The 17,785-nt window shown below is 43.1% G+C and overlaps 3 protein-coding genes across 7 annotated transcripts in view; all 3 read left to right on the top strand.

Moving 5' to 3' along the window:
- LOC119127745 (gastrula zinc finger protein XlCGF8.2DB-like) overlaps positions 1-17,785 on the top strand; it is a 235,055-nt gene that overhangs the window by 208,886 nt on the left and 8,384 nt on the right. Inside the window, exons 1-3 of one of the 5 annotated variants that reach the window (XM_037259845.1) lie at positions 5,456-5,581; positions 13,398-13,507; positions 13,680-13,851. The gene's annotated coding sequence lies outside the window, so the exon portion shown is untranslated. Of the gene's footprint in view, positions 1-5,455; positions 5,582-7,359; positions 7,470-11,163; positions 11,290-13,397; positions 13,508-13,679; positions 13,852-17,785 lie in introns of those variants that run through there. The other 4 variants (XM_037259844.1, XM_037259847.1, XM_037259846.1 and 1 more) reach the window with 4 other exon arrangements.
- LOC119127736 (gastrula zinc finger protein XlCGF57.1-like) lies at positions 7,902-9,688 on the top strand. Its single transcript, XM_037259831.1, has one exon. It carries the CDS (start codon positions 7,941-7,943, stop codon positions 9,504-9,506), a length of 1,566 nt encoding a protein of 521 aa, XP_037115726.1. The 5' UTR covers positions 7,902-7,940; the 3' UTR covers positions 9,507-9,688.
- On the top strand, positions 13,405-14,950 carry LOC119127461 (zinc finger protein OZF-like). The gene is made up of 3 exons (XM_037259402.1): positions 13,405-13,507; positions 13,680-14,780; positions 14,889-14,950. The coding sequence occupies exons 1-3, from the start codon at positions 13,405-13,407 to the stop codon at positions 14,948-14,950; spliced, it is 1,266 nt and encodes a 421-aa protein (XP_037115297.1).

Below are 17,785 nucleotides of genomic sequence, written 5' to 3'. Positions count from 1 at the left end.
TGACAAAAGTAAGGAATACAAAGTACATCACTCAATGAGTACATCAGAGAAGTAAAATATGAATGGAAGTGAAGTCTGAAAAATAAATTCTCATGGTACAGTAATAGATGGAAAAAAAAGTCTGAAAAATAAATTCTCCAAGTAAGTACAGTAAAAGATGAAACGAAGTCTGAAAAGTAAATTCTCAACATAATTACAGTAAAAGATGAAAAGTCTGGAAAATAAATTCTCAAGGAAAGTGCAGTTATCCGAATAATCTATGTAACAAGTAGCGTAATAATTATTTATTCCTTCTTGTGTGTCTGCATGTGTGCGTTCATTTTTTTTACCACACTCTGAGCAGCTGAAGGGTTTCTCTCCTGTTTTCTTGAGTGGATGTTCAGATTTATCTTGCTCGTGTATCTTTAGACAAAAGGGAACAAGTGAAGGGTTTCTCCTCTGTGTGCCCTCACATGAGTGCAATCAAACTGTGCTTGGAAGTCCCACTTTTACTGCAAATTGAGCAAATGAAAGGTTTTCCCCCAGTGTGCTTCCTCATGTCTGACCATAAATTATTTTTGAGTGAGGCTTTTGCCACATTCAGAGCAACTGAACGCTTTTTTTCCAGTGCGTCCACGTGTGCGCATTCAATTGCTGATTCAAGGTCAAACCTTTCCCGCAAATTGTACAAGCGTCGTGTTTTTCTCCTGTCTTGTGGCATGTTTAAGCATGTACTGTTTTTGAATGAAGCTTTTGCCACAAACAGACAAGGTGAAAGGTTTATCTCCTGTGTGTTTCCGCATGTGGGCCTTCAAACTCTTTTTGTAAGAAAAACATTCACTGTAAATGGAGGAGGAGGAGGATGATGATGATACCAGCAAGATACCATTGACTGGTGTTCCTGTGAAGAGTTTAGATGAGGGTCAACATGAGTTGAGCAAAGGGGTGGAGCCTCCAAGCTACAGCTCAAGTCAAGCAAGACTTTTTTTTTTTTCTTGCGCTTGTGTGGTGATTCAGCCCTGCTCTCTGCACGGGAAAAAGCTAACCAATCAAAAAGGGGCCTGACACGGCATATCTGAAGCAAAGAGACAACTATAGGGAGAAATAGAAAGCTGAGCTGTACAATGATTTAGACTCTCCGACAAAAATGAGGCCAATTCTTTTCATTTTGCAGTGAAATTAAATGAAGCAATTTGTGTAGAAATGCTGAATGACAAAATATGAAAGCATGTGGAATGCCTTGAAATCATTAACCCTGTCCACACCTCCATTATCGTCATCACCTACTCTCTCTCTTACAGAAGCCGCGCCCGCACTCCTCGCGAGGAGGAGGTGTGTCAGATGTTCCGGAGACAAAAGGTCAGGAAGGCACCAGGCCCAGACGGCGTGACACCCTCAAGCCTGAAAGTCTGTGCGGAACAGCTGGCACCCACCTTTGCACGGATCTTCAACCTTTCCCTGGAGCTGTGTGAGGTGCCCTCGTGCTTCAAGAGCTCCATCATCGTACCGGTGGCCAAGAAGCCAGCCATCACAGGTTTGAATGACTATAGACCTGTCGCCCTGACATCTGTAGGTCATGAAATCCTTCAAGAGGTTAGTACTGAACAAACTGAAGCTCATCACGGGCCCCCTGCTCGACCCCCTGCAGTTTGCCTACCGGGCAAACAGGTCGGTGGACGATGCGGTCAACATGGGGCTGCACTACATTCTGCACCACCTGGACACCCCAGGGACGTACGGCAGGATCCTGTTGTGGACTGCAGCTCGGCGTTCAACACCATCGCTCCTGACATCCTCCACCAGAAGCTCATCCAGCTCGCGGTGCCTGCCTCCACCTGTCAGTGGATCACCAGCTTCCTGACCAACAGGAGACAGCATGTGAGGCTGGGGACCATCACATCCGATACCCGGACCACCAATACTGGCGCCCCCCAAGGGTGCGTCCTCTCCTCACTGCTCTTCTCGCTCTACACTAACAATTGCTCTTCAGGCGGCTCTTCTGTGAAGCTCCTGAAATGCAGACGACACCACTCTCATCGGACTGATCCGGGACGGTGACGATACTTCGTACAGACAGGAGGTAGAGCGGCTGGTCCACTGATGCAGCCAAAACCACCTGGAGCTGAACCCGCTCAAGACCGTGGAGATGACAGTGGACTTCAGGCGAGACCCTTCACCACTTTCACCCCTCACTATCCGCAGTAATACTATTCTCTCCAAAGACACCTTTAAGTTCCTGGGATCCACAATCTCTCGGGACCTGAAATGGACCAGCCACATAGACTCTGTCCGGAAGAAGGCCCAGCAGAGGCTGTACTTTCTGAGACAGCTCAGGAAGTTCAACCTGCTACAGGAGCTGCCGAAGACCTTCTACACTGCCATCATCCAGTCTATCCTCTGCACCTCCATCACTGTCTGGTTTGGATCGGCTGCCAAACAAGACACGCACAGACTGCAACGGACAATCAGGGCTGCAGAAAAGATAATTGGAATCAACCTCCCATCTATCCAGGACTTGTACCCATCCAGGACCAGGAAACATGCAAGTAACATGGCTACAGACCCTTCTCACCCAGGTTGCAGTCTGTTTGAAGTACTCCCCTATGGACGGCGTTACAGAGCACTGTACGCCAAAACCAGCAGACACAGAGACAGCTTCTTCCCCCAGACTGTCACTCTGATGAACTCACACCACTCATAAAGTCATTACTGTGCAATAACATCCTGCTCTTGATGCTTTACCTTTGGATTGTCCATATTAAGTGTACTATGTGTCCTCTCTGCATCCATTGCAGCCTGGTCATCCTGGAAGAGGGATCCTCCCATCTGTGGTCTCTTCTCAAGGTTTCTCATTTCCCCTAGTAGGAGTTTTGAGTTTTTCCTTGCCCTCCTGGGAGTTTGAGATCAGGGGATGTTTGAGAATAATTGTCCATTTTTGCACATGTTGTCCTGAATGTTGTTAGCTACCTAAATGTTGTACAGAGATCAAGCTGTACCGGACCGGAGTCAAATTCCTTGTTTGGCATGCTCAAACGTGGCAAATAAAGATCAATTTGATTTGATCATAAACTGCATATCATGAGTTCATTTGATACCACGGTATTAACTATAAAATAATCAAACAGATCAAATACCAGACCTAATTTAGTTAATTTGATACCACGGCACTAACCTCAAAATAATCAAACAGATCAACTACCAGACCTAGTTTTGACAATGAATGTTTTGGCCGCCAGTGTGCGTATGAAACCTCACAAGCTTAACTTTTATGTGGCACAAGCGGCTGAAAGCTTTCTGGCTAGTTAACACTAGTGTGAAACAACACGCACGACAAACGCACGTGAGTATGCTCTTAAAATCTATTCGAGTTGGGTTTTTTATTTTTTGGAAAACGTGGACAAAATTGTTTTTTTTTGTTTTTTTTGCACGCAATGTTGGTTTGTTTGCTGGGCAACAACAACATTAAATGACATCATCGGGGGATGAGGCTGGCTTGAGGACAGCGAGGGCCGACCTGTCCCGGGGCATCAAGGAAGCGAAAAGGGCGTTCTCTTGCAAGATTACTGCCCACTTCAAGGACAGAAGGGACGCACGGAGCCTTTGGCAGGGCATTCAGACCATCACGGACTACAAGCCCGCGCCGCAGAGCTGTGAGGGCGACATCCGTCTACTCAACGATCTCAACCGCTTCTTTGCTCGCTTCGACGCTCAGAACAGCACTTGCCCACTGAAGACCCCTCCCGCTCCACACGAGCAGCCCCTGTGCCTCTCTGCCGATAGCGTGAGGAGGGCGCTTGTCGCTATCAACACCCGTAAGGCGGCGGGCCCTGACAACATCCCAGGTCGAGCGCTGAAGGACTGCGCTGGGGAGCTGACGGGTGTCATCACGGAGATCTTTAACATTTCCCTGCAGCAGGCCATCGTCCCTTCGTGTTTCAAGGCTGCCACCATCGTACCTGTGCCGAAGAAACCTGCTCCGTCCTGCTTCAATGACTACCGCCCCGTGGCACTGACGCCCATCATCATGAAGTGCTTTGAGCGGCTTGTCATGGAGCACATCAGATCCATTCTCCCCCCCACCATAGACCTCTTCCAGTTTGCGTATCGAGCCAAACGATCCTCTGAGGATGCCATCTGCTCTGCCCTCCACTCGGCCCTCACCCACCTAGAGAGAAGGGACTCGTATATGAGATTGCTGTTTGTGGACTTCAGTTCTGCCTTCAACACCATTGTGCCACAACGACTCATCTGCAAACTCGACAAGCTGGTCCTCAGTACCTACCTCTGCAACTGGCAACTGGACTTCCTCTGTCAGAGGCCTCAGGTGGTACGTGTTGGCGACAAAATCTCCGCCAGCATCACGCTGAGCACGGGGCCCCCCCAAGGCTGCGTGCTCAGTCCGCTGCTCTTCACCCTGCTGTGGCATGACTGCACTGCAACCTAGAGCAACAACCGCATAGTGAAATTTGCTGACGACACGACTCTGGTGGGTCTCATCACCAAGGGCGACGAGACTCAATACAGGTTGGAGGTTGACCTTCTGACCACGTGGTGCAGGGACAACAACCTCCTGCTGAACGTCAACAAGACCAAGGAGATTGTTGTTGACTTCCGGAAGGGTCTCACCCAACACCTGCCGCTGACCATTGACGGTGCTGTGGTGGAGAGAGTGAGCAGCACCAGGTTCCTGGGGGTGCACATCAGTGAGGATCTCTCCTGGTCCACCAACACCGCATCACTGGCGAAGAAAGCTCAGCGCCGCCTGTACTTCCTGCGGAAACTCAGGCGAGCAAGTGCTCCTCCGGCCGTCATGACTACATTCTACCGTGGCACCATTGAGAGCGTCCTCTCCAGTTGTATCGTTGTTTGGGGTGGTAGCTGCACTGAATACAACATGAAGGCCCGGCAGCGCATAGTGAACACGGCTGGTAAGATTATTGGTGCTTCACTCCCCTCCCTGAAGGACATTTACATCTCCCATCTCACCTGCAAGGCGACCGCGATTGTGAGTGATGTGAGTCACCCCGCTCACTCTTTGTTTGATCTTCTGCCCTCTGGGAAGAGGTACAGGAGCCTGCGCTCCCGCACCACCAGACTCACCAACAGCTTCATACTCCAGGCTGTTAGGATCCTGAACTCTCTCCCCCCTTCTGCGTAGCGTCCTGTACTTTTGCGCTCTATTCTGACTGTCTGCTGTATGCACACTTGCTCCATTTTTGCTCCTCTTATTTATTATGTTATTTGTTTATTTCTTATTTATTCATCACTCTTATTTATTCATTGTTTGTGCCTTCTTGTTTTTATTTGTTTGTGTTGTTCACTTGTATGTATATTGTGTACTATGTCTTGTCACCGTGGAATAGTGGGAACGTAATTTCGATTTCTTTGTGTGTCTTGGCATGTGAAGAAATTGACAATAAAGCAGACTTTGACTTTGATCATCATTACGTAGCAGGAAGTAAAGCGACGACAACAAAACGGCGCTTGGTCTGAAAACTCAAACAGAAGCGTATCGCCTTCCATTCGGCTGCATCAGATAAACACGCAACTTATGTGGTGAATCAGTAACATCAGCTACACGACGACCGCAACGACGAAAGAGGTAAGTTACGACAATGGACCTAAGTTATCATGTTTGCAACGTTATTTGTTGTACTGCTTGGTTGCAGTACAGAGGTGCGGGCCGATTTCATTAGCATGGTAGCTATTAGCTGATTATCCTCGACGAATGTTCGATCTCAAATGAGCCATCATCACATGCCGGTTCTTGCCTGTACCAAGAGTAATACTGTACTGTGGAAAAACTCAAAGTCGAGGCTTAGCAGTGATGGTTGCAGGCAGGCATGCTCCCGATTTTAAATCTCAATGCCACCAGATGGTAACGCGTAATTACGTTTGCTAAAACAGGTCCGATCTGTCGTTTCGTGTATTGGTTCAGTTTAAGTTCACGTTATAAACAAAAAAAGTTGAAGTTGACATCTGTTGCGTGTTGTTTGAGATGTCCGTCGTTGAACAAACAAAGATGCAGAGTTACAGTTGGTTCGTTATTGGCAAGATTTTGGGTTGTTTAATGGCGGTCAGTACACGTGGTACTACAACTGATGAAACAACAAAGCAAAAGGCTGTTCTTATACATATGATATATAAAATAATAAGAGAATTTACACATATATGAACATGAAAAAGTATATGAGTTTGTCTAACCTAATATGTACACATAGGTGTTGCTCTCCCTTCACATTCAACGATTTGGGCATGATTTATGCCTCCTATTTTCATTTTGCTAGGTACTTAGGCGTTGTGGAACAATGCAACTAGACCTTGTTAGGGTTGAGAGATTGGTTTCATCCTGTGCTTATGTTGGAATGTAACTTGTAATAATTAATCAAACATGTCCTTTCTTAACAAAGCAGCAGAACAAAGTGCTAAGATGCTTTGAACTCATTGACCAGCTGCAGAGGACACAATCAAAGTTGTTCTGTTTACACAACATCGTAAAACACCCCCTGCTATGATTTGATCAGAGGCCAGGGGTTTCACCCCCACCCTGTTTCTCTCAATAAAAATGCTCTCGCAAGAGGCCTGAGTCAGACCTCATTCGATCATCACTGTATGCGCAGCAACGAATGACTCTCCACTTGCAAGTGTTTAAAAGGGCATACTGTCTCCCGTGTGGTTCTTGCAAAATAAGTTAGAGTGAGCACCACTAACAGACTGTCTTTTTGCTAAGTTTACTTTCTTGCCAAACTATCTAGCTGCTAGATAGTGGTGTCAAACATACGGCCTGCGGACCGGAGATTTGATCAGGCCCGCAGGATAATTTAAAAGTGAAAAAAGTCATATATCGCATTTTCCGTTGCAATTGACGAGAGCGCTGACATCACAGACGTGGCACAACTGACCTTATTTATTTGTGGAGTTGAAGAGACATTGACTGTTACTCAAGAGTTTCGTGAGTTGGTGCCAATGATGGACACCACAACAGCCAAAGACATTTTAGACATTTGTCTAAGGAAATCTGAGGTGTTTCATGAAATGATTAGTAGAAGGAATGTTCGTTAAATTTCAACATTTTCCTCCTGTTCTTGTGCTTCTTTACACCAAAAAAAGGAAAGACATGATATTTTGGTTAATTTTGCAGAGTATGGTATAATTGTAACGGTCCGGCCCACTTGACATCTACCGAGGCCATGTGTGGCCCACAATGTGAAATGAGTTTGACACCCCTGATCTAGTACAACACAAAATACTATTGCAAAAATACAGTGTGTAATCCACACTGGTGTTAATATTCAATTACTTTGGCAAATAACTCTCTCGGCGCTGCCCAAAAGGCACCTTTGTTAGCCAAACATCGTTGAACAAGTGTTGTGATTGCAGTGTGAAAATGTCTGCAAGGACCACAGCAAAGTACGTGAAGGAAAAGGACAGTAGTCGTCGACAACAGGAACATCTTTGGCTGCAGCCTTATGTTGTGTTGCGCAGAGCAGGTTAGTACACGTCTAGTTTCTATTATGAATCCTCTCCCAGTGTTTATTTTGAGTAGAATTTGATCAAAATCATGTGTGATAGGCAGATTGAAAAAGTCCTTGTATAGGATTGACCAGTTTCTCTTCAACTGTAACTTCCATTTGTGTTTGTCTTGTCTTGCAGACATCAGTGAAGCTATTCGTCCTAAGCGGCCGGAGCGCACTTGCATTAAAGAGGAAGATGTGGGCAAAGAGGTCCATCACTTCAATGAACAAATGGAGCAGAAGTTTCTTTGCACCATAAAAGAGGAGGAAGAGCCGGAGCGGCCTTGTAGTAAAGAGGAGGCTGAGGAGTCCTGGGACATTAAAAAGGAGGAGGAGGAGGATACCTGCAAGATACCATTGACTGGTGTTCCTGTGAAGAGTTTAGATGAGGGTCAACAGGAGGTGAGCGGAGGGGCGGTGCCTCCAAGCTGCAGCTCAAGTCAATCAATGACCAGAGAAGGTGATGGAGACCACTGTGGAGGATCACGAGCAGCTCCACCATTAGATAGATTAAATGTGTCGTCACATGTTCCTGCTGCTGCTGCTGCTGGTGATGAGTCTCACAACAAACACAGGCAATGTTCTCAGTGTGGGAAATGTTGTGCTAATAACAGTGTTTTGAAACAACACATGAAAATGCACACTCGCGAGAGACCTTTTTCCTGCTCAGTTTGTGGCCAAAAATTCTTTCAGAAGGGACACTTGAAAACTCATACAAGAGTCCACACTGGCGAGAAACCTTTTTCATGCTCAGTTTGTGGCCAAAGATTTTCAATGAAGTTTACCTTAAAAATTCATACAAGAATCCACACTGGCGAGAAACCTTTTTCATGCTCAGTTTGTGGCCAAAAATTCTCTTCTAAGGGATACTTGAAAATTCATACAAGAAGTCACACTGGTGAGAAACCTTTTTCATGCTCAGTTTGTGGCCAAACATTTTCAGTGAAGCAAAGTCTAACACTTCATACAAGAATCCACACTGGTGAGAAACCTTTTTCATGCTCAGTTTGTGGCCAGAAATTCGGTCACAGGGGACATTTAAATGAGCACACAAAAATCCACGCTGGTGAGAAACCTTTTTCATGCTCAGTTTGTGGCCAGAAATTCAGTCAAAAGCAAAACTTAAAAAGGCACACAAGAACCCACACTGGCGAGAAACCTTTTTCCTGCTCAGTTTGTGGCCAAAAATTCTCTTGTAAGGCATCATTGAAAACTCATACAAAAAGTCACACTGGTGAGAAACCTTTTTCATGCTCAGTTTGTGGCCAGAAATTCAGTCAAAAGCAAAACTTGAAAAGGCACACAAGAACCCACACTGGCGAGAAAACTTTTTCCTGCTCAGTTTGTGGCCAAAAATTCTCTTATAAGGCATCCTTGAAAACTCATACAAGAAGTCACACTGGTGAGAAACCTTTTTCATGCTCAGTTTGTGGCCAAACATTTTCAGTGAAGCAAAGTCTAACACTTCATACAAGAATCCACACTGGTGAGAAACCTTTTTCATGCTCAGTTTGTGGCCAGAAATTCAGTCAAAAGCAAAACTTAAAAAGTCACACAAGAACCCACACTGGCGAGAAACCTTTTTCCTGCTCAGTTTGTGGCCAAAAATTCTCTTATAAGGCATCCTTGAAAACTCATACAAAAAGTCACACTGGTGAGAAACCTTTTTCATGCTCAGTTTGTGGCCAGAAATTCTCAGAGAAGGGAACCTTAAAAACGCACACAAGAATCCACACTGGCGAGAAACCTTTTTCATGCTCAGTTTGTGGCCAGAAATTCTCAGAGAAGGGAACCTTAAAAACGCACACAAGAATCCACACTGGCGAGAAACCTTTTTCATGCTCGGTTTGTGGCCAAAAATTCAGTCACAAGCAAAACTTAGAAAGTCACACAAGAACCCACACTGGCGAGAAACCTTTTTCATGCTCAGTTTGTGGCCAAAGATTTTCCGTGAAGGAAGCCTTAAAAAGCCACTCAAGAGTCCACACTGACGAGAAACTTTATTCCTGCTAAGTTTGTGGCCATAAATTCTCTCACAAGGGAACCTTAAAAAGTCACTCAACAATCCACACTGGCGAGAAACCTTTTTCATGCTCAGTTTATACTCAAACATTCGCACAGAGGGGACATTTAATAATGCACACAAGAATCCACACTGGTGAGAAACCTTTTTCATGCTCAGTTTGTGGCCAAAGATTTTCAGCGAAGCGAAGTCTAACACATCATTCAAGAATCCACACTGGCGAGAAACCTTTTTCATGGTCTGTTTGTGGCCAAAGATTCTCTCACAGGCTAAGCTTAATCAGGCACACAGGTGCCCACACCTAAACCCTTTTGCCTTCTCAGTCACTTGCCAAAGAGTCTCTAGAATTTTGAGTGTCTTGGGGAGATGAGCAATGATCCATGAAGTTCAAATAGACTTTGAGTTTATGCATCAATGATAATTCTATTCTAGTATGTACCTTTTGATTGAGATGCTGAACTCCTTTTCTTTACTACGGTGAGAAGTTCATATTTTAGTTCCAGTAATGAAATTGAAAATATAGTTAACCAGCCTCAGGATGATAAAAGTTCTGTATTTTTTACTATACTTGATGTTTATTTTGGTTTTAGTTGTGGTTTTTAACTGCAATTAGTTTTAACTCATATTCAGGACAAGTTGCTTAGTTTTTATTAGTGTCTGTTTAGGGTTTTGTTTTGTTCAGCTTTTCATGTTCACGTGGATCAATAAAATGAAAAAAAAAATTGTGTTGAATATCCCCCATTTATCTTCAACTGTGTTTTTGTTACTTTTCCTTAGTAATAACACTTTAACATGTACTTGAGATGCATTAAAGAGTCGTTTACAGTAATCATATTGAAGTCTCAACCTCATATTCTGCTTCTTATTTATATTACATCGTTTTAAAATAGGATTCTAATTAAGACTGTTGAGCTTTTTTCATTTGTTGTTTTAGTTTTAGGGGACATATCCTCACGGGGCCGCTATGAGGGTTTGTTCCCCTCCTGTAATTTGGGCTAGGAATGAGGTAACCTGTTCAAATTTGCTACACTACCTGAACAGGAAGACAGAAATAAAGCCAGTCGATGTCCAGGACTCACCGTTCTTAAAATGGGAGGGGGGCACAAATTCTCACGGGTTGACATTTTTATAGAGTTCCTGTTAATTTTTTTTTTTTTTTAATCCCCCCTCCCACCACCTGTCACTTTGCTTGGGACAAAAGGAGCCTTCAGAAGTGAAATTTCTTCTCAATCATTCATTCATTCATTCATTCATTCATTCATTCAAATCACTCAAATCATTCTCGTTATGAAAGATTTCATCACAAAACGTGTGTGGCTTTTTCTTAAATGAGCACTTTTGACATTGCTATAGTGTTTAGGCAATTTACGACTCGTTCGTGAACGAGGAAGGTACGTCATTTTCTCCTTCGTTTTGTTTTACAGCGAGGTGCCACCAGCTTCACTGTGCATTATCGACACCTACTGGTTGAAGTCATATGAACTGAAAAACGAACGAATCACTTTCGGAAGAGATTTGTTCACTCTTGGTCACTGAAAAGATTCGTTCTTTTGAACGAAACGTTCACCCACGAGCCAACACTACAACACCTGGACCTCTCTCAAATTACGTCATCATTACGTGCAGGAAGTCAACCTACGACAACAAAACCGCGCTCGGTCTAAAAACTCAAACGGAAGCGTATCGCCTTCCATTCGGCTGCATCAGACAAACACGCAACTTATGTGGTGAATCAGCAACATTAGCTACACGACCACCGCAACGACGAAAGAGGTATGTTACGACGATGGACCTAAGTTATCATGTTAGCATCGTTATTTGTTGTACGGTTTGGTTGCAGTACAAAAGTGCAGTCCGCTTTCATTAGCATGGTAGCTACCACAGTGCTAACTTTATGATATCTAACTTGATTAACCTCGACGAATGTTCGCTCTCAAATGAGCTATCATCACGTGCTGGTTCTTGCCTGTACCAATAGTAATACTGTACTGTGAAAAAACTCAATGTCGAGGCTTAGCAGTGATGATTGCAGGCAGGCATGGTCCCGATTTTAAATCTCAATGCCACGAGATGGTAACGCGTAATCACGTTTGCTAAAACAGGTCCGATCTGTCGTTTCGTGTACTGGGTCAGTTTAAGTTCTCGTTGTAAACAACTCAAGTTGAAGTTGACATCCATTGCGTGTTGTTTGAGATGTACGTCGCTGAACAAGAAAAACAATGATGTAGAGTTACAGTTGGTTCGTTATTGGCAAGATCTTGAGTTGTTTAATGGCGGTCAGTACACGTGGCATTACAGCAGATGAAAAAACAACAACCCCCACCCTCTAGATCAGGTGTGGGCAAAGTACGGCCCGCGGGCCACATCCGGCCCACGGGACCGTTTAATCCGGCCCGCCAACCCTGAATAAATTGTATTATTAAACATTTTCTTTTGTCATTTTGCATGCAATGACTGCGTTTCCCCAGTAGATGGGGAACCGCTCGCCTGCGCATTTACTACCGGAAGCCGTGTCAGAAAGCTCGGTGCACACTCACAAGTGCGTGTACGTACTCAGTAGTACGGACATGGCGCACTCTATTTGTATCAGTCCCGAATTTAGAGCGTGGGCTGTGACGACAGCATTCTTGTAATTCGGGCGCTGAGCTTTCAGATACAGTTTTACGCTAAAGCCACCCACAAACCTTCCCCTGGAATCCTTCTATTAAAATGAGTCGCCCAAGGAAAAGCAAGGTGGACACAGTGCCGAGTGTTTAAAAAAGAGTGGCCAATTTGGCTCGACCGACGTGACGTTCAGCCACATGAGCATCAACATCAACCCGTCACAGATCGAGGTAAACGGACCAACACCTCGGATCTCTCCTCAGAATTGCCACAACAAATTTGACTCCAGACTATGACGCACTAGCAAAAAAGGGAGACCAACAACACTGTTCCCACTGAAAATGAAGGGGAGGCTCTCAAGTTTGTTGTAAAAAAATGCATTTTGAATATGATTTGTACACATAGCAGGGATTGAAACTAGCGACCATTCTCATTTTCAAACAATGCAGGATGCTCAAGGACATTGATGCGCCACCTGTTTGCGACTAATCTTAACCTGTAAAGTTCTTAAGGCTTACTTTAAGGAAGTGTTTCCCATTTCCTCACCTCTGTTACCAGGTGTTTGTGAGTTAAAACTCTGCTCTGATGTTCAGATACCCCTCACCGTGTTGCCGTTTTGATTACTTTATTTGGATGTATGCTTTCACCGATTCTTCAAGATGATATATTTGGTCAGAATGTTTGCCGTTTGATGTGGTCTCATAAGATAAACATCTTTCATTAATCTGACCTGCAGGCACTGAAGTGATGGAGACTGTTATTCATAATAACAGTGTCGTATTTTATGAAAATCACTGATAGCAGTTTTTTAGTGAATTTTTTTTTTTTTTTAATGCTGTTAATAAATGCATTTGTTTTCAAAAAACCTGTTTGGAATATCCATTTTTGCGATTTTTGTATATATACTATGTAAACAAAAAAGCGAATTTACACATATGAACATGAGAAAGTATGTGAGTTTGTCTAACCTAACAAAATATGTACACACAGGTGTTGCTCTCTCTTCACATTCAACAATTTGACCATGATTTATGCCTCCTATTTTCATTTTGTTAGAAATTCCTAGGTACATAGGTGTTGTGGAACAATGCAACTAGACTGTCTTTTGTTTATTTTAAGTTTATTTTCTTGCCAAACCATCTAGCGCAACACAAAATACTATTGCGTGAATAAGGGACAACTTATATATTCAATTACTTCAACAAATAACTCTCTCGGCGCTGCCCAAAAGGCACCTTTGTTAGCCAAACATCGTTGAACAAGTGTTGTGATTGCAGTGTGAAAATGTCTGCAAGTACCACAGCAAAGTACGTGGAGGAAAAAGACCGTAGTCGTCCACAACAAGAACATCTTTGTCTGCAGCCTTATGTTGTGTTGTGCAGAGCAGGTTAGTACACGTCTAGTTTCTATTATGAATCCTCTCCCAGTGTTTACTTTTAGTAGAATTTGATCAAAATCATGTGTGATAGATAGGCAGATTGAAAAAGTCCTTGTATAGGTTTGACCAGCTTCTCTTCATCTGTAACTTTCATATGTGTTTGTCTTGTCTTGTCTTGCAGACATCAGTAAAGCTACTCGTCCGAAGCGGCAGAAGCCAGAGCGCACTCGCATTAAAGAGGAAGATGTGGGCAAAGAGGTCCATCACTTCAATGAACAAATGGAGCAGAAGTTTCTTTGCACCATAAAAGAGGAAGAGCCGGAGCGGCCTTGTAGTAAAGAGGAGGCTGAGGAGTCCTGGGACATTAAAAAGGAGGAGGAGGAGGAGGATACCGGCAAGATACCATTGACTGGTGTTCCTGTGAAGGGTTTAGATGAGGGTCAACAGGAGGTGAGCAAAGGGGCGGTGCCTCCAAGCTGCAGCTCAAGTCAAACAATGACCAGAGAAAGTGATGGAGACCACTGTGGAGGATCACAAGTAGCTCCACCATTAGATAGATTAGATGTGTCGTCACATGTTCCTCTTGCTGCTGCTGGTGATGATGAGTCTCAAAACAAACACAGGCAATGTTCTCAGTGTGGGAAGTGTTTTGCTAATAACAGTGTTTTGAAACAACACTTGAAAATGCACACAAGAAAGAAAAACTTTTCCTGCTCAGTTTGTGGCAAAACATTCGGTCAGAGGGGACATTTAAATGCGCACACAAGAGTCCATACTGGTGAGAAACCTTTTTCATGCTCAGTTTGTGGCCAAAAATTCTCTTATAAGAACGTCTTAAAAACGCACACAAGAATCCACACTGGCGAGAAACCTTTTTCATGCTCAGTTTGTAGCCAAAGATTTTCAGTGAAGGCAAGTCTAACAATTCATACAAGAACCCATACTGGCGAGAAACCATTTTCATGCTCGATTTGTAACCAAAGATTCTCATTTAAGGGAGGTCTAACACTTCATGCAAGAATCCATACTGGTGAAAAAAATTTTTCATGCTCAGTTTGTGGCCAAACATTCAGACAGAGTGGACATTTACAAATGCACTCAAGAATCCACACTGGTGAGAAACCTTTTTCATGCCCAATTTGTGGCCAACATTTCAGACAGATAGGAAATTTGAAAAGGCACACAAGAGCCCACGCTGGCGAGAAACCATTTCCATGCTTGATTTGTAACCAAAAATTCACAGTGAAGGGAGCTCTAACACTTCATACAAGAATCCACACTGGTGAGAAACCTTTTTCATGCTCAGTGTGTGGCCAAAAATTCTCTCAGAAGGGAAACTTAAAAAGTCACTCAAGAGTCCACACTGGCGAGATACCTTTTTCATGCTCAGTTTGTGGCCAAAAATTCAGACAGAGGGTAAGCTTAATCAAGCACACAGTAGCCCACACCTAACCCTGTTGCCTGCTCAGTCACTTGTCAAAGAGTCTCTATTGAAAGGTTTGAGTGTGTTGGGGAGATGAGCAAAGATCTGTGAAGGTTTCGCCTTCTATTTGAGCAGACTTCATGAGTTTTTGCATCGATGATGATATCTTTGTAGTTTTTATTATACATGGTGTTAATTTTGGTTTTGGTTGTGGTTTTTAACAGTAAATACTAGGGATGCACCGAAAATTCGGCCACCGAAAATTTTCGGCCGAAAATGACCCAAAAGTGCATTTTCGGTTTTTGGCCGAAAGACCTAAATCACCGAAACAACACGGCCGAAACTTGTGATGACGTGAGCAAACAGCGCAGCCAGCACGCGGGAAAACGGGATAAGAGCCAGCATGTCTGCGGTGTGGACTGATTTCACTATCTCAGAGAAAGACCCACGGATAGCGATTTGCAAAACATGCAATGCTGAAATTTCAAGAGGGGTGCATCTGCAAAAAGTTTCTCCACGTCGGGTTTAATTCATTACCTGAAATCCAAACATCCCGATCGCCATTCTGAATATGAGAAGAAGGCGACACAGAAAAGGAAACTGACACCGAGCACGCCCACTCCGTCTGTGGCAAACGTTTTTGAAAAGGCAAGAAAGTTCTCCAGTGATTCTGCCAAGAGAACATATTTAATTTTACAGTCTTTCAGCAGGCCAGTCAGTTATAAGCCTGTAAATTATTATTTAATGTACACATGAGTGGGGTCAAGTTAAACATTTTATTTTTATTTCATTTTATTTTTGAATTTTAATTTATATTGTGCATTGTTGTAATGTCGGTGCTAAATAAATATTTTCATACTTTTGTAACTGGTTTATTGCAATGCCTTGATTTTAGTGAGGTTAGTACACATGTAGCCATAAATGCTGTGGTTCTAATAACTGGCATAATAATTTCTTTCGGTGTTTCGGTTTTCGGCCTTGGTTTCCTCATTTTTGGTTTTCGGTTTCGGCCAAGAATTTTTATTTCGGTGCATCCCTAGTAAATACTAGGGGTGTAACGATTCATCAATACACATCGATTAATCGATATAATGCTCTACGATTTATTGGCATCGATGCTAAACGTAAACATCGATTTATATCGCCGTGTTTGACCTCGGACATTAGACGCGACTTTATTTTGAAATCCAGTTCATTGTTGCTTGCTTCCTCTTTCCGGGAGCAGTACGCGGCGTGCTGTGTTGTGAGCACTGAGCAGAGCAGGCACGTGAAAGGGGAGCCGACAACTACGCGGCTCCTGGGCTGGTGCTATGGCTAGTGTCCAAGAAGATGAGGAAATTCGCTCCCCTTTGGGCTTCAAGTCATTCGTTTGGAAGCACTTTGGATTCCAAAGAAAAGATGGCTCAACGGACAATTAAAATTATTGTAAATAAATAGTTCAGTAATGCACTTTAAAGTTAATGGTATTACAAAAAAAGAAAGAATATTCATTTTTCTTTACTTATATGAGGAAAAATATAGGAATTTGATAAAGTTCAGTGTTAAAATAAGCACTTTGTATACTACAATACTCTTGTAATTTCCTAAATAAAGAGTTTGCAGTACCTTGTTGATTTTGCGTATGAATTGTTATAAATCAGGATATTGTTCTATATTTTTTATTTAAAAAAAATATATATATATCGATCGTGGAGCACTATATCGTGATGTATCGTGAATGAATCACAGCAGGCTTTAAGATATCGGCAAATATCGTATCGTATCGTGGTTCTTTGTATCGATATGATATCGCATCGTGACAAAACCCGCGATTTAAACCCCGAGTAAATACATTAAATTCATATTCGAGGCGAGTTGCTTAGTTTTTATCAGTGTTTAGGGTTTAGTATTGTTCAGGTTTTCATAATCATGTTTAGGATTTTGCCCCATATTTGTCAAGACTTGTTAGTAAGACCAATAAGAAGCAAGCAAGACTTTTTTTTTTTTTTTTTTCTTCTTCTTGCGCTTGTGTGGCGATTCAGCCCTGTGCTCTGCACCGGAAAAAGCTAACCAATCAAAAAGCGGCCTGACACGGCATATCTGAGCCCCACAATGATTTAAACTCTCCTCCAAAAGCGAGGCCAATTCCTATCATTTTGCAGTAAAAATAGATGAAGCAATTTGTGTAGAAATGCTGAATGACAAAATATGAATGTGGAATCATGTGGAGAAGTATTGAATCACATGGAATTATGTGGTATAATATTAAACGATGACGAATGACGACACGCGTTGTGTATTCTTAAGGCTTAAGAAATGGAGATCCATGAGATGTGAGTAATTCCCAACATTTTTTGACTCAAGTAAGGTAAGTATCATAAACAGCAGCATATCATTAGTTCATTTGATACCACGGCATTAACTTCCAAATAATCAAACAGATCAAATACCAAACCTAGTTTTGACCATAAAGGCTTTGGCCAACAGTGTGTGTATGAAACCTCACAAGCTTTACTTTTTTGTGCAGCACGTGGATGGAAAGCTTCAAGGCTTCATCTACTATGTGTCCTCTCTGCATCCATTGCAGCCTTGTCATCCTGGAAGAGGGATCCTCCCATCTGTGGTCTCTTCTCAAGGTTTCTCATTTCCCCTAAAATTAGTTTTGAGTTTTTCCTTGCCCTCCTGGGAATTTAAGATCAGGTGATGTTGGAGAATATTTGTCAGTTTTCGCAATTGTCCTGTGTGTTGTTAAATGTTGAACAGAGGCTGAGATGTACCGAAGTCAAATTCCTTATTTGGCATTCTGAAACATGATCAATAAAAAAATCTTGAATCTGGCATCAATGACGCACAAGCGGCTGAAAGAGTTCGGGTTAGTTAACTCT

This window comes from Syngnathus acus, chromosome 9 (genome assembly GCF_901709675.1).
Source record: "Syngnathus acus chromosome 9, fSynAcu1.2, whole genome shotgun sequence".
Lineage (NCBI taxonomy): Eukaryota > Metazoa > Chordata > Actinopteri > Syngnathiformes > Syngnathidae > Syngnathus > Syngnathus acus.
This window is presented reverse-complemented; position numbering and strand designations above follow the sequence as displayed.

What these genes read in the sequence shown, in the direction of transcription:
- LOC119127736 (XM_037259831.1), top strand. Translation starts at nt 7,941, where the DNA reads ATGACCAGAGAAGGTGATGGAGACCACTGTGGAGGATCACGAGCAGCT.
- LOC119127461 (XM_037259402.1), top strand. Translation starts at nt 13,405, where the DNA reads ATGTCTGCAAGTACCACAGCAAAGTACGTGGAGGAAAAAGACCGTAGT. An exon ending in TGTTGTGTTGTGCAGAGCAG is followed by an intron (nt 13,508 to 13,679) that starts GTTAGTACACGT and finishes CTTGTCTTGCAG; the next exon opens with ACATCAGTAAAGCTACTCGT. An exon ending in TCATACAAGAATCCACACTG is followed by an intron (nt 14,781 to 14,888) that starts GTGAGAAACCTT and finishes TTTCATGCTCAG; the next exon opens with TTTGTGGCCAAAAATTCAGA.